The following is a 13035-nucleotide window of genomic DNA, read 5'->3' on the forward strand; positions in this document are numbered from 1 at the left end:
TGAAAATAAAGTAGTGATATTGTCTTTAGATTGTTGGTTCTGGTAACAACAATTATAAATAACTGAAATTATACTTAGCTCAGACCAATAGTTGATGGATGTCTTATATGCAACATCAATCATTGTAGCAGAGAATAATATAGGCACGTATAATATATGTTGACCTAAAGAAAATATCGCATGCTATTCTTCTAAACAACGAGATGCTATATCCATTGACGAGTTGCCTCCAGGATACAAATATTGTTAGTATTTCTCGATGTAGCACGTAAGAAAAATATTCTAAGAGCTTAACAGTGATGTAAGATAGTGAACTCAAAAGGTCACCGTGAAACAAAACAGTAGCAGAGAAAAAAATATGAGAAGAATAAGCTTTTTTTTGTTTTAGTATCTTTCAAAAAATCTGAAGACACAAGAATAGTCAGACATAAAAAGAGACGAGGAGATTCTTTACGTGTAAAATCCAGTGAGAAATTATGTGCATATGCGGAAAACACGTACCAAAACTTTCAGCAAAAAGATAGGATCTAATGCACTCACTCCCACACCCAAGCTTGAGCCCCCGGTGTACGTGCTTCGATGTGAAGCACCACGCACACGGTAAAGGCAACCTTGCCCTAGATTAAGTCTTCTCCCTCACACAAAAGTGTTTTTACCCAAAGGGACATGCCCTTTATCCAAAACCCATGGTATTTAAGTCTAACAACTCTAAAGGTTTTTAGTGTATGTTGGACTAATATTTTATCTATTCACGTGAAAAAATATCTAGTGAGCAATAGGTCTAGGTATCAAATCATTTTTATTTATTTTTAGTTTAGAAACAAAAATTGTTTTTTCTAACAAAAAGATCATCTCCACAAATGGTGAATGATAAATGAGTATCCGTATCTCCCCCCGAAATAGACATTCTTGTTATCAGCTTTGGACTTGGAAAACCTGGTGGTGGTGACATATCACAAGTACTAGTTACTATCTTTCTCCATGATCTACCTTCCAATTTGGCAACCATACAAATAAACCCCCGATCACCGTCTGTTGTTAAAGTCGTGTTACCCACTATTTCAATAAAGCCTCCTACACTTAATGCTGATAATAGTTTTAAATTATAAGAACGATCACTCTCATGTTGATTAAGTTGTATTTAAAAAGTAATTTATGAACACCAAATCACAATCATTATCTTCGAGATACACGTTTAGGAGATTAAAAACCAAATTTCTCTTATCCTAGTGATGAGAAAAGTGATAAATAGAAAATCTTGTATTATCAACAACAATGGAATGGTACCATAATTTGCAGATGCAATCGAATTGGCATAGATCTTTAGTAGATACTCTGGCGAGAATGTTAACGATTACTAATTCCTGAGGAAGATATGAAAGGGAAACATCATTTATTATATTTTTCATCACACTTCTCATATGTTTAAGGAGATTCAAAAGTAATAAACAACGTAAATAAAGTATCACCCTAAACATAGAATTTCAACAGAAAAACGATCAAAATTCGTTATATGATAATCAATTAAGCAAGATTTTTATGTAGAATTCACATAAAAATAAATAAATCTAAAACCTCGTTAAAGCTGAAGAAATAAATTTTCGTTGGTAACATTTTAAAAATTTTAAAACAAAAATACTAGAAATGCTTCACTGATTCTAGATCTTGAAGCTTGATCTATAATAATACGAAATTATAACAAAATTTGAACATATAATCATGTTTTCACAACAATTTCAGCCAGAAACAGTTCAAAATCGCAAAAAATAAATAAAAATGCTAGTGGTTTAAACTTTTTTCTGTAATTTTTTGGTTTTTTTGGTTTTTTTTTGGTAGCTTCAGTTTATTTTCTACAACCTACATCAAAATTAGATTAGTAATTGAATTAGCAGAACATTGAAGAAGAAGAACTGAACGAAGATGAAGAAAAAACACAGAAGAAAAAAGCTTCCAGGATCTCACCATTTTTATTTGTTTAATGAGGAAAAGTTTGAAACCAGTCATATATACATCACAGTTCAAGATGAAAAGATTCTTGTAACCATTTTGCATGGTCCTTTTAGTTCCAAGTGGATTTGATGCTTTGTTTTGCACATTTTCCATGTAGTTGGAGTTTTATGTGGATTATGGTGCATACCAAACTTCATATATCGATATTTGTAAACTAAACAATATTTGTACTACATTTTGGTGTTTCCTATGCTTATGTATGTATTTTTCTTAGGTAAGTGTATAACAATTTTTTTGGTCTTTCCAAGGTAGACCTTCATATAAGAATAACCTCTATATAAGATTTTTTTTTTGTAGTCCCTATAGTATTCTTATATAGAGGTTCTACCGTAATAATAAAAAAAATTGTTTTTTGCATGATATCATCATGATTAAGGCTCCGGTAAACTTTCACTTTCCACCATGAGAGCTACCAAGTGAGGTTAAAGTGTTGCTAACTTCTTGTCGTCATATTCGTACTCTTTCATGGGTACTTCAACTGTCTGCAGATAAATAATAAACGCCACGCGGAATATGAATTTAGGATTAACCATAATATTAACTTTAACAAGTAAGTCAGAAGACAATACACTTTTGTTTCAAAGAATTAAAGAAAGACCTTCGGATATTTTGGAAATGGTGTGTCTTCTGGTAGTAAGAAGAGAAGAGCATTCCCTTTTACACCTTCACCACGAGCTATTCAGCCAACCCTATGAATATACTCCTGAATTATGGAACATAAACACAAAATATAATAAATGCAATAAAAAGAATCACCTTGTGGAAGAAAAAATAAAGTGTAGAAATACATGGGTGCAAAGATAAGGCTCATACGGTACGATCCAGTCAGTTTGACATACATACAAAGGATAGAGTAGGAATTCTTTGACTAGATACGAGAAAAAATATGTTTGATTGTCAAAGACAGATTAGATAGGTTGTAGATAATAACTTACGATAGTAGGGATGTCAAGCCCACAGGCAGCAACACCTATGCATAACAAAAGTCCTTTCCCTTCCTTGCATAATCAAACAAGGTCGATATACGTTTCCTCAGATTTTATTTTCCATGGATATCAAAGAAGTGCACATGAATGTATCTGAGAAGCTCCGAGTGATATTTTACAGAAATACATGATGAGAAGAAAACCGTCACTTTCTTTGACAAATTCCTCTTCAAGTAAGCATATAGCAGGAGGAATATGTTTTTACTAGGCTCGATATAGTAACCTTGCTACAATCCTCCCAATATGGACGACAATCAAAAGAATGTTTTTTAGATTTGTTTGCAGAAAAGGTTAGCATGCAAGCAAAAATCTTTAATATGATATGTTTACCTTGAATCTGCCCTCATCCACATCAATATATAGGTGAGCAGTCTGAAATGATAGACGCACAAGATCTTCCTCTTGCAACATGTATTGCCTAGTTTAGGATATTAATGGACAATGATAACTGGGATTACATATGATTTAATGGCATATACAAACCTTCTTAGTATGGGTCGTAGAGAACGAAGTTGTCTGTTTTTATCCTAAACATTAGCAATTGATACAATTAGCTTGAACGTAAATCATACGATTACGGTTATCAATATGTCTGATATACATAAGGAAATTCAGTAAATATTGGCGAATGGTTTGAGAATAAATGCACAAAGATATGATACTAGAAATGAACTGTAATAATAATACTCACGCAAAAATATTATGGTCATTTTTGTTCATATTTTACCTCAGGAAAAAGCTTTAAAATATGCTTCATTTCCTCATTAAAGCTTGGTTCTAGTATTCGATCAGCTTCATCAACAACGAGGTACTGCACATCCAAGAAAATGTTAACTGTAACTATATAGATATACAAGTATGAAAACATACTTGCGCAAAATTTCAAAATTTTCTCGTTGGACTGCACTGCATATTCTCGTTAGATGTGCAGTGTCTCATCCAACGAGGCACTGAACATCCAAACTAAACAATTTTCCTGACCTTCAAATTAAGCAGAAAAAAATATTCCAAATTTTAATTATCTCGAAACAAGAATCTTGAAGTAAAAGTTAACGAGAATGACACATCAAATAAAACTATAGCTAACCACATGTATCAAGTGTTGAGGGGTACAAATAACAGATTCATACCTTCAAATTTTTATAAATAAACCCTCTGGTATTTAGGAGATGATCAAGAAGTCTAGATGGAGTAACAATTAAAAAAATTATATTTTTTCAGAAGGAGTTTTGCTTCTCCTTTTCGAGGCACATCATCCATAACCGGCTCGATAGTCTCATGAAGGTACTTGAGAATGTCCTTTGCCACAACATGTGACTAGATATTAACAAAAACAGAGAATGAGATAAAGGTTACAATAACTTCACTGGAAGAAAAATAACAGATGTATGAAATATTGTTTATCTGCATGCGTTATAATTTCACTCATTTATTTGTACTCCCTCCGTTCCATTATAGATGAGTGTTTAGGGTTTTTTTTTTCCACATTACTTGATAGTTTTCATATTTTTCCTACAAAACTACCATCAATGCCCTCACATTTTTTCTTGGAACCATAAGTTTATTTCTAAACACACAAATATCAATTAATGTTTGAAGACTTTTCTGAAGGGCATAAATAGAATTTTTTTATATCTCTCTCCATTTCTTAATCTGCGTGAAAACTCCAAAAACATCATCTAAAATGGAACGGAGGGAGTAATAGTTTATAGTTTCACAATTTTTCTAAAAAAGAAGCATAAATAAAGTAGTATTATAGCGACCAAAATTGTAGTAAACTTGAAAGATAAGTGTAGAACAGAACAAGATAAGTGTCCCTGCACGACGATTTCTGTAATAGGACAAATGATAAAGTTTAGATTTGTCCACTTCACAACACCTTTTGCCCATTTATTGCATCTACTGCTCGTTTACTGTCACCATACTAGTGAATGTCCTTGATTCTTTGCTTCCAAGCCTTTCAAATTGATTATAAAGATGCTAAGGCTTATGCTTGTTCAAAAGTTGTTGTTGTAATTGGTTCACTCCGAGCTCTATTGGGAGTAATTACAAAATTACGAGCTATTAGACCTATTCCTGTTTTTTTACTGTGTTTACAAAAAAAACATTAAAATTGATCTTAATTTCGTGCTCATTGGGTCTTTTCCAGCAATGAGTTTGAGTAGTTTGCACTATCTTTGTTGCTAGCACTTGTGGCACTAAGTATTCTTTGCAATCAGACATATCTTGACATTTCTTATAATTAGGTTTGTATTGACATGTAAGGTTTCAAAAACCACCTTGTACCTGTGTTTCCAGACCTGCCAAATAGTAAAACATAATTTGGAAAATAAAGCTATATTTTTTGCCCTATTTTGAACATTATGTTCAAACCATGATTTTACGCAATCAACAATAGATGATCCCGGCACAGCTTGAGATAGATTAGCAATGGACGCATAAACATTAATGGTACAATCAACTAATAAGTGTTGTAAGAATTCAGAGTAAGCAGAGCATAAAGGACAAGAGGTATCTAACTAACTATTGAATCTAGTTATCTTATCTCTAGTCTGTATGCATTGGTGAATGAGTTTTCAAATAGAATATTGAATTTTAATTGGAAGATGAGTTTTCTAAATGGACTTCCAGTTGATTTCCGGAGTAACGGCAGAGACATAAGGCTGGCTATTAAGGATAACTTTGTATGTCTACTTCATCGAGAATAACCCATTCTCAGTTGGTTTCCATCTAATAGTGTCTTTGCCAGTAAGAGGTATTCTAATCTCTTTGATGGCATTCACAGTCTGGTTATTGAACATTGCTTGTAGAATGTTTGTATCCAAGACTTTGTTATCTTGATCTATTAGTTGCTAAACTTTGGTATCATTGGTAGAATGGAAAGTAGAATTAGGAAGACCATCTAAGGAAGGAACCCAATTATACGTCCATATAGATATGCTACTTCCATCACTTATTTCCCTACAATAAAGCTTATTAACAAAAGACAGTTTATCATATATTCCCCTCCAAACCCACCGGCCCAGTTTAGAAAATCACAATTTAAGGGGTCAAAATCTTTAAAATATATATACTCCATAATCTTGGCCCACGGAGAGTCAAAGTTTTCAACAAGTCTCTATGAAAATTTCACCAAAATGACTTGGTTTATAAAGATAGACTGCCTTATATTTAAATAGCTTAAGGTTTTGGCAAGTGCAATACTTTGTCATTTATTCATATATACGCCCCTAGAATTTTGATCTTTGTTTTATAAAAAATCACTTTACATTGTAACTATTTTGATGGTTATTTGCTTAGGCATTTGGAAAACAACCACATGATAGCTTGCAAAAATTCCAAAAACAGATTGGTTCAAAGCAGCCTTACCTGGTTGCTTTAAGAACTTCAACTTCTAAGCAGCAAGTCTGACGGAAAACTTATTCACCCAAAGAACAAAGGATTCAACTTTATATCTTTGCTACATTATACTTGTATCAGAAATGACTAGTCCCGCCGAATAGCGATTGAAAGAGAATTGGTGGAACCCCAACCCCTTGAGGCAGGTTTGGGTCCCATCCTTTCTCTCCCACTCGATAACCCGCGGGGATTTCATTCTGCCGAATACATTATTCGGGTACTTGCCAATATTTTGAGCATAATTACAGTTAAATCCCCACTATAGAGAAGAAAACTTTGTTCAGCAACCTTTTAAGGTTTCTTCTGGTCTCTCCTTCAAAAACATTTTTTCCCCGAAAAACTCATAAACAGTTCCTCAATGAGAAACCCTCGATTCCTCTTCTTCTCTAGATATCTAAATACAACACCATTTCTAGGGTTTAAACAAAATTCTCGATCATTACAAACCTTAGCGTATGAAGAGGTTCGAGCTAACAACGACAAACCCTACAAATCAACAGCTTTTGTTCTTCATGGACTCTTAGGATCTGCCAGGAACTGGAGATCTTTCTCTAAAACCCTTGTTTCTTCTCTGGAAAAGAATTCCTATTCATCTGGTAATCCTAATGTTGATTTTTTTTTTGTTCTTCTCAATTGAGATTTTTATTTATCGTGTTGAAAATTTTGTAGATTGGAGGATGGTTCTTGTGGATATGAGGAACCATGGGAGATCAGCTGAGATTAAAGGTCTTGAACCGCCGAATGATCTTGTAAATGCTGCAAATGATTTGGCTAATTTGGTTAAGTCTGAGGGTTGGGATTGGCCTGATGTTGTTATTGGTCATTCCATGGGTGGAAAAGTTGCGTTACAGTATGCTGAGAGCTGTGCTCGTGGGGATTATGGTGAATCTGCTACTTTGCCTAAACAGGTAATTACTTCGTGTTTCAGTTTTCGTGACTGTTGTTAGTTTGGTATGTCAATCTGTTGTATGAATATATGCTGGTAGGTGAAAATTTGTTGAATTCGTCGTGTTTGAACACTATAGGATTTGTGTCACTCCTTAAAATCATAAACATTTATACCATTTGTCAGAATATATAAATGGTATGGTTTCTTATTGGCATTTAACAAGAAGCATAATGCAGTTGTTAATATCCTAATGGTATATGAAAATTGCCAATTTGACATGAGCCTAAAACATTCTGGTAATAATGGTTCAAGAATATTCTTTAGCTATAACCTCTTTCGAGAGAATTCAGGATTTTTGTAATTTAAGGATGCGAAATGTAGACGAAGTATTTGGGTCTGGCATTTAGTATGTTTATTTACTTATTTTCAGTTTTTACTAAACAAAGTTGTTACAAAATGTGAAGGAGTCACACACAGAAGTCAGAACCTTTTTTGAGATCTTTACTTCTTTCCAGTGGCGGAACCAGGATTTCAGAATGAGGGGGGCTAAAAAAATTTTTTTTTTTGTCGCACCTTAATCTATGTCTAGTTTTTCTTTTGGATAGTTAACATAAAAAAGTGAAGCTGAGATTAGGAACTGCACCTGCTTGGGCACTACGTGAATATACAATCACGAAGTTCCAAAATAAAATTTATGGTTCTTTGTAGCTGAGGACTTACCAAGTACCCAAGCTATGTCTTCCGGTATCTTTGGACAACAACCCGGGGAAAATAAAGAATGGCAATGCATACATAAGGAACACTGTGATTGCGAAGTCCATGATTTGAACATACAATTCTTTGTTGCTTAGGCAGTCCATATACTTTAGGATCCTCCTGAAGACGTTCCAAAGTAGGAATCTAAATTCTCTCTATTTTATAGAAAATTGTCTTAAGCTAACATTAGAAAGTAACTGGTAGACAGGAAGTACTAGGTTCCTGAAAGTGTTTGTGTACGTATACCACACTAGCAACAAGATTAGCAGAAACAATTTTAGATACAGTACGCAGTACTTAAAATAGGAAATTCTGGAAAGATGTACGCATAAAGAAGTAAACATAGTAGCTCCATACAGAGATTGCGAAGAGTATCACTGCAATATGTTTAAATAGGTGCACATAATAAGTTTTAGGTATTAAGAGATTAACATATCTTGATGTGTGCTATTTGGCTTTTCTCCTTTGAAAGGTAATTTCGATTTCTAGCTCCTTGCGAAGAGGTTCTTTTGAATTTTTGAAAGCATCTTGTGTTATTAACTTTAAGGCAGAATTTAGAGCACCGAAGACAGAAAAACCAGCCCAAACTGTAGAGAACAAAAACATTAGATAAAGTGCAAATTAAGTTATGGGTTATAACCCCCGAAACTGCATGCCGAAGATAAAAACCCTCACTTGCATGAACTCAGGGCATACATGTTTCGGTACCCTCTTTCCCTAAACTGATTGTTTGAGTCTCAAGCTAACAATCAACCAAAACCCCATAAAACAGTTAACATAAAAAGTTCTTTCAAATTCCGTAAAACCTAATTAGGTAACATGAAACAAAAATTAAACTATTTAGGTATTGCTCTTGTTGATTATACTAAAGTATAGAAGAAAATCTTTACCTAATACTTACAGATAGTTGATCTTGTGAAGAATAATTGCATTCAGTTTTAGCGAAGTAGTTAACTCTCCTTCTCTTTTCTTCCTCTGTTCTTCTTGGTGGACTAAACTGATAAGGATTGGTGGACTAAACTGTTTTTGTTTTTTTTTTCAATGGTAAAATAAGAACTTGGTGCGATTTATCAGGTAAAAGAGGGGGCTATAGCCAGGTTTAGTCAACCTGTGCTTCCTCCCCTGCTTCTTTCAGTTGCTAATAAACTCCGTATGTCCATCCTCCCATGTAATGAAGTTTTCTACACTTCCTTGATGCAGAACAGCTTTGGGTACTGGACTCTGTTCCTGGAGATGTAAATCCTGAAGAGAGTGATGGTGAAGTTGAGAAGGTTTTACAGACCTTGCAAAGTTTACCCTCAGAAATCCCATCAAGGAAGTAAGAGTTATTCTCCTTCTTTTTGTTGTACTTGTGTATAGTAGGTTACAGTTTTCATTTGTGCAATTGGGAAGTTGATATATACGTTCAACTACACTACCCTATATATGGATCCAGTGTAAAGGTGGACAACTTTTGGAGTTCATGAACTGCCAGTGAACAACACATTTGGAAGTGTTTTCTTCTCTCATGGAAAATCACACCTTCATAAGAGAATTGACGTTCGTAGATCAACTATCTGACATGTCATATTATGTTTCTAAAACTTAGGTGGCTTGTAAATCACATGATGGAGCTTGGGTTCTCCAAATCACTTTCCCAGTGGATTGGCAGTAACCTTAAGAAATCTGGGGACCATGAAACATGGGCTTTTGATCTCCAAGGTGCTGTTGATATGTTCAAGTCATACAGGTATATCCGATTGTCCTCATTAGTCTGCTGGTATTAGTTTCTGTTTGTGCTTTGTTCTGAAGGTTTGCGAGCATAATTGAATTTGTAGGGAGAGGAGTTATTGGTCTCTGTTGGAGAACCCACCTAATGGTTTACAGATTGCCATCGTTCGGGCAGAGAACAGTGACAGGTGGTCTCCAGGTGTTGTTAATCGTCTTGAAAGTCTTGCCTCCAGGAGAAGTAAAGAATCCGAAGGAAAGGTTTCAGTTCATCTTCTACCGAAGTCAGGGCATTGGGTTCATGTCGACAATCCAAAAGGGCTGCTTGACATCGTTGCTCCAAATATGGTATCTACTTCATGAAACACACCATGAACTCTGGTAAGAAGTTTATACAATAAAAGGTTGTATTCTCTAGTCTCCCTTGGCAGTTTGAGGAAATTTGATTAGAATCTTCCTTCTGCCATATTATGAGTTCTTTTATATGACAAATGGGTAACTGGAGACCCAGTTAGAAGTTCTGTGAATTTGTTTTGTTAGACCACTTCTTCGTTAGAATTCAGAATTTTGATGTCTTGTGTCATCTAAACTATATTCTATCTGTAAAGGAATTACAGTATATTTTCAACAAACTGGATCCAAATAGGAAATATGTTCAAATTGCAATACCACTGTTTTCTACTTCCTATATTTCTACTTGTATGTTGAACTGATTCTTGAGTGCTTGATGTTTACTCTCATAAAATGGGAAGAAAAGTGGCACTTCCTCTTCCTGGCTCGTGCCTCACTCGGGCCAGGCAGAGTTTTCAATTTTAGAAATCCTCTGATTCACTCGGTCAGTCGGTCCATAGTTTACCTAGAAAGACGTGTTACTCAGAGTCCATTACCCGTTTCAGTATGTGGCTGTGATTGAGGTTCTTTTTCATGGCCGACAACCCACCGTTCTTATTCCGTGCATTTCTTGGACTCCCCATGTCCCGCAATTGTTAGAATTTTTTCTTTAGAAAAGAAAGGTCTCCAACAACAAGTTCTAGACTCATTTTCTTTGTGTTTGGTGGAATTTCTTTTGTTTATTCAAACGTCATTGATGACGTTTGTCCTCACCAAGTTTCAAAGAGATGAGTATATCTATAAATAGAACTTTAGAAGCAGGGGAGGAAAGATATTAGATCATAGAAACTAAGAAACTGAAGAATAACAGAAAACAGGAAAAATGGAAGGTGAATTTGCGGTAGGGAAGATGAAATTGGGTTCACAAGGTCTTGAAGTATCAAAACAAGGACTTGGGTGTATGGGCATGTCAGCTTTCTATGGTCCTCCAAAGCCTGAATCTGATATGATAGCTCTAATCCATCACGCCATTGATAAGGGTATTACATTCTTTGATACATCTGATATGTATGGTCCTTTTACTAATGAAATTTTAATTGGGAAAGCACTTGTGGGTAAGAGAGACAGTTCAATTAGCTACCAAATTTGCTGTTAGCTTTGGAGATGGGGGTATTGCGATTCGTGGGGATCCTGAATATGTTAGAGCTTGTTGTGAAGCTAGTCTCAAGAGACTTCGAGTTGATTGTATTGATCTTTATTATCAGCACAGAATTGATACCAAATTCCCCATTGAAGTCACAGTATGTTTTCTCCACAATCTTATTATTCTGTTCATTTGTCTTGTTAACTTGTGTGTTCACAAATCTAAACTTTATTTTTCATTTCACCTCTTTAAAGATGGGGGAACTCAAAAAACTTGTTGAAGAGGGGAAGATCAAATACGTAGGGCTATCCGAGGCGTCTGCTTCAACAATTAGGAGAGCACATGCTGTTCATCCAATAACAGCAGTTCAGATAGAATGGTCATTGTGGACTAGAGATGTAGAGGAAGACATTATTCCTACTTGTAGGTGAGATATATCCATCTTCATCTGCATTTACTAGTATTCAAGTGAGTTATTTTATCTATTTATAAAACATTATTTTGATCTGAATCTTCTTGTGCCACACAGAGATCTTGGAATTGGAATTGTTCCATACAGCCCTTTGGGAAGAGGCTTCTTTTCGTCTGGGGCAAAGTTAGTAGACAGCCTAGCCGATAAAGACTTCAGAAAGGTATATAATCTTATATGCTCCGACTTAGGACATTGAGTTGGGTTAGAGATGTCTCATCATGTTTGAGAGTATCTATTCTGACATTCAGCTGTGTCCGACTTTCTCACGACCTTGAAATGTGTTGTATTTTTGTAGAGTCTACCTAGGTTTCAAGCAGAGAATCTTGAGCACAACAAACATATTTTTGAACAAGTAAACAAAATGGCTCTAAAGAAAGGATGCACCCCATCCCAACTTGCATTGGCATGGGTACATCATCAAGGAATTGATGTTTGTCCAATACCAGGCACGACCAAGATTGAGAACCTCAATCAGAATATAGGTGCTCTCTCAGTGAAACTGACAGAATCAGAATTGGCAGAACTTGAATCTCTGGCTTCCAACGAAGATTCCGTAAAGGGTGACAGGTATGCTGGAATGGGTTCAGCCTGGAAATATACAGATACTCCTAGTCTGTCCTCTTGGAAAAAGGATTAAACTTTTTGTTTCTCGGTTTGCATTTGTTTTGTATGAGCTTGCCTGCTCTAAGTTTCAGTCTATCAAACCTGCATTATGCATGAGTAATAAGAGTTATCTAGATGGTGCCCTGGTTTTGTTTGATTTATCATGGTTGTTGTGTAATTCAAAAATTGAAACTTGTTTGGAACATAATTATTACATTGTAACGGGGAAGCAACAGTGCCATGTATCACACTCTATTGATCCATTAAACCTTTGTAACAGCCTTGCATAATTTCACTCTAATCAGTGGAAACAAGTCTACATTGCTTCTCAGTTCTCACCGATCATCTAGACTTATGGTGATAAATATCGGCATATACTCTGGCCGTAAGGAATTTTGCAAATTGTTGAACTTCTCGGTTTCTTTGAGATATACCTCTGTGACTATCAAGATGAGCACTCATAATTCCCATACCACATATTCCTGTCACTTGTGATGCACACTCGTAATTCTCATACCACATATTGCTGTCACTTGTGTTGCCTGAGATCAAAAATAAAATTCCCATACCACATATTCCTGTCATTTGTGTAGCCTGAGATCAAAAATAAAATAAAAAATTAACTCAGAAAATGTCAAAATGTAACAAATTAAAGTACTAGATTAATAATCTTTGTCAGTTCACCTAGATAGTAGTGCAAATCAGTCATTAGCAGTCAATAATTTCAAGCACATGGTTT

At 35.1% G+C, this 13035-nt stretch overlaps 1 protein-coding gene and 1 pseudogene across 1 annotated transcript; both read left to right on the forward strand.

Moving 5' to 3' along the window:
* Positions 1-6642: 6642 nt before the first annotated feature.
* LOC113338756 (protein ABHD11-like) lies at positions 6643-10399 on the forward strand. The gene is made up of 5 exons (XM_026584143.1): positions 6643-6991; positions 7065-7303; positions 9246-9358; positions 9629-9769; positions 9858-10399. The coding sequence occupies exons 1-5, from the start codon at positions 6754-6756 to the stop codon at positions 10108-10110; spliced, it is 984 nt and encodes a 327-aa protein (XP_026439928.1). The 5' UTR covers positions 6643-6753; the 3' UTR covers positions 10111-10399.
* A 131-nt stretch (positions 10400-10530) lies between these two features.
* LOC113338755 lies at positions 10531-12581 on the forward strand (annotated as a pseudogene).
* The last annotated feature ends 454 nt before the right edge of the window (positions 12582-13035 follow it).

Source organism: Papaver somniferum, unplaced genomic scaffold (genome assembly GCF_003573695.1).
Source record: "Papaver somniferum cultivar HN1 unplaced genomic scaffold, ASM357369v1 unplaced-scaffold_19, whole genome shotgun sequence".
Lineage (NCBI taxonomy): Eukaryota > Viridiplantae > Streptophyta > Magnoliopsida > Ranunculales > Papaveraceae > Papaver > Papaver somniferum.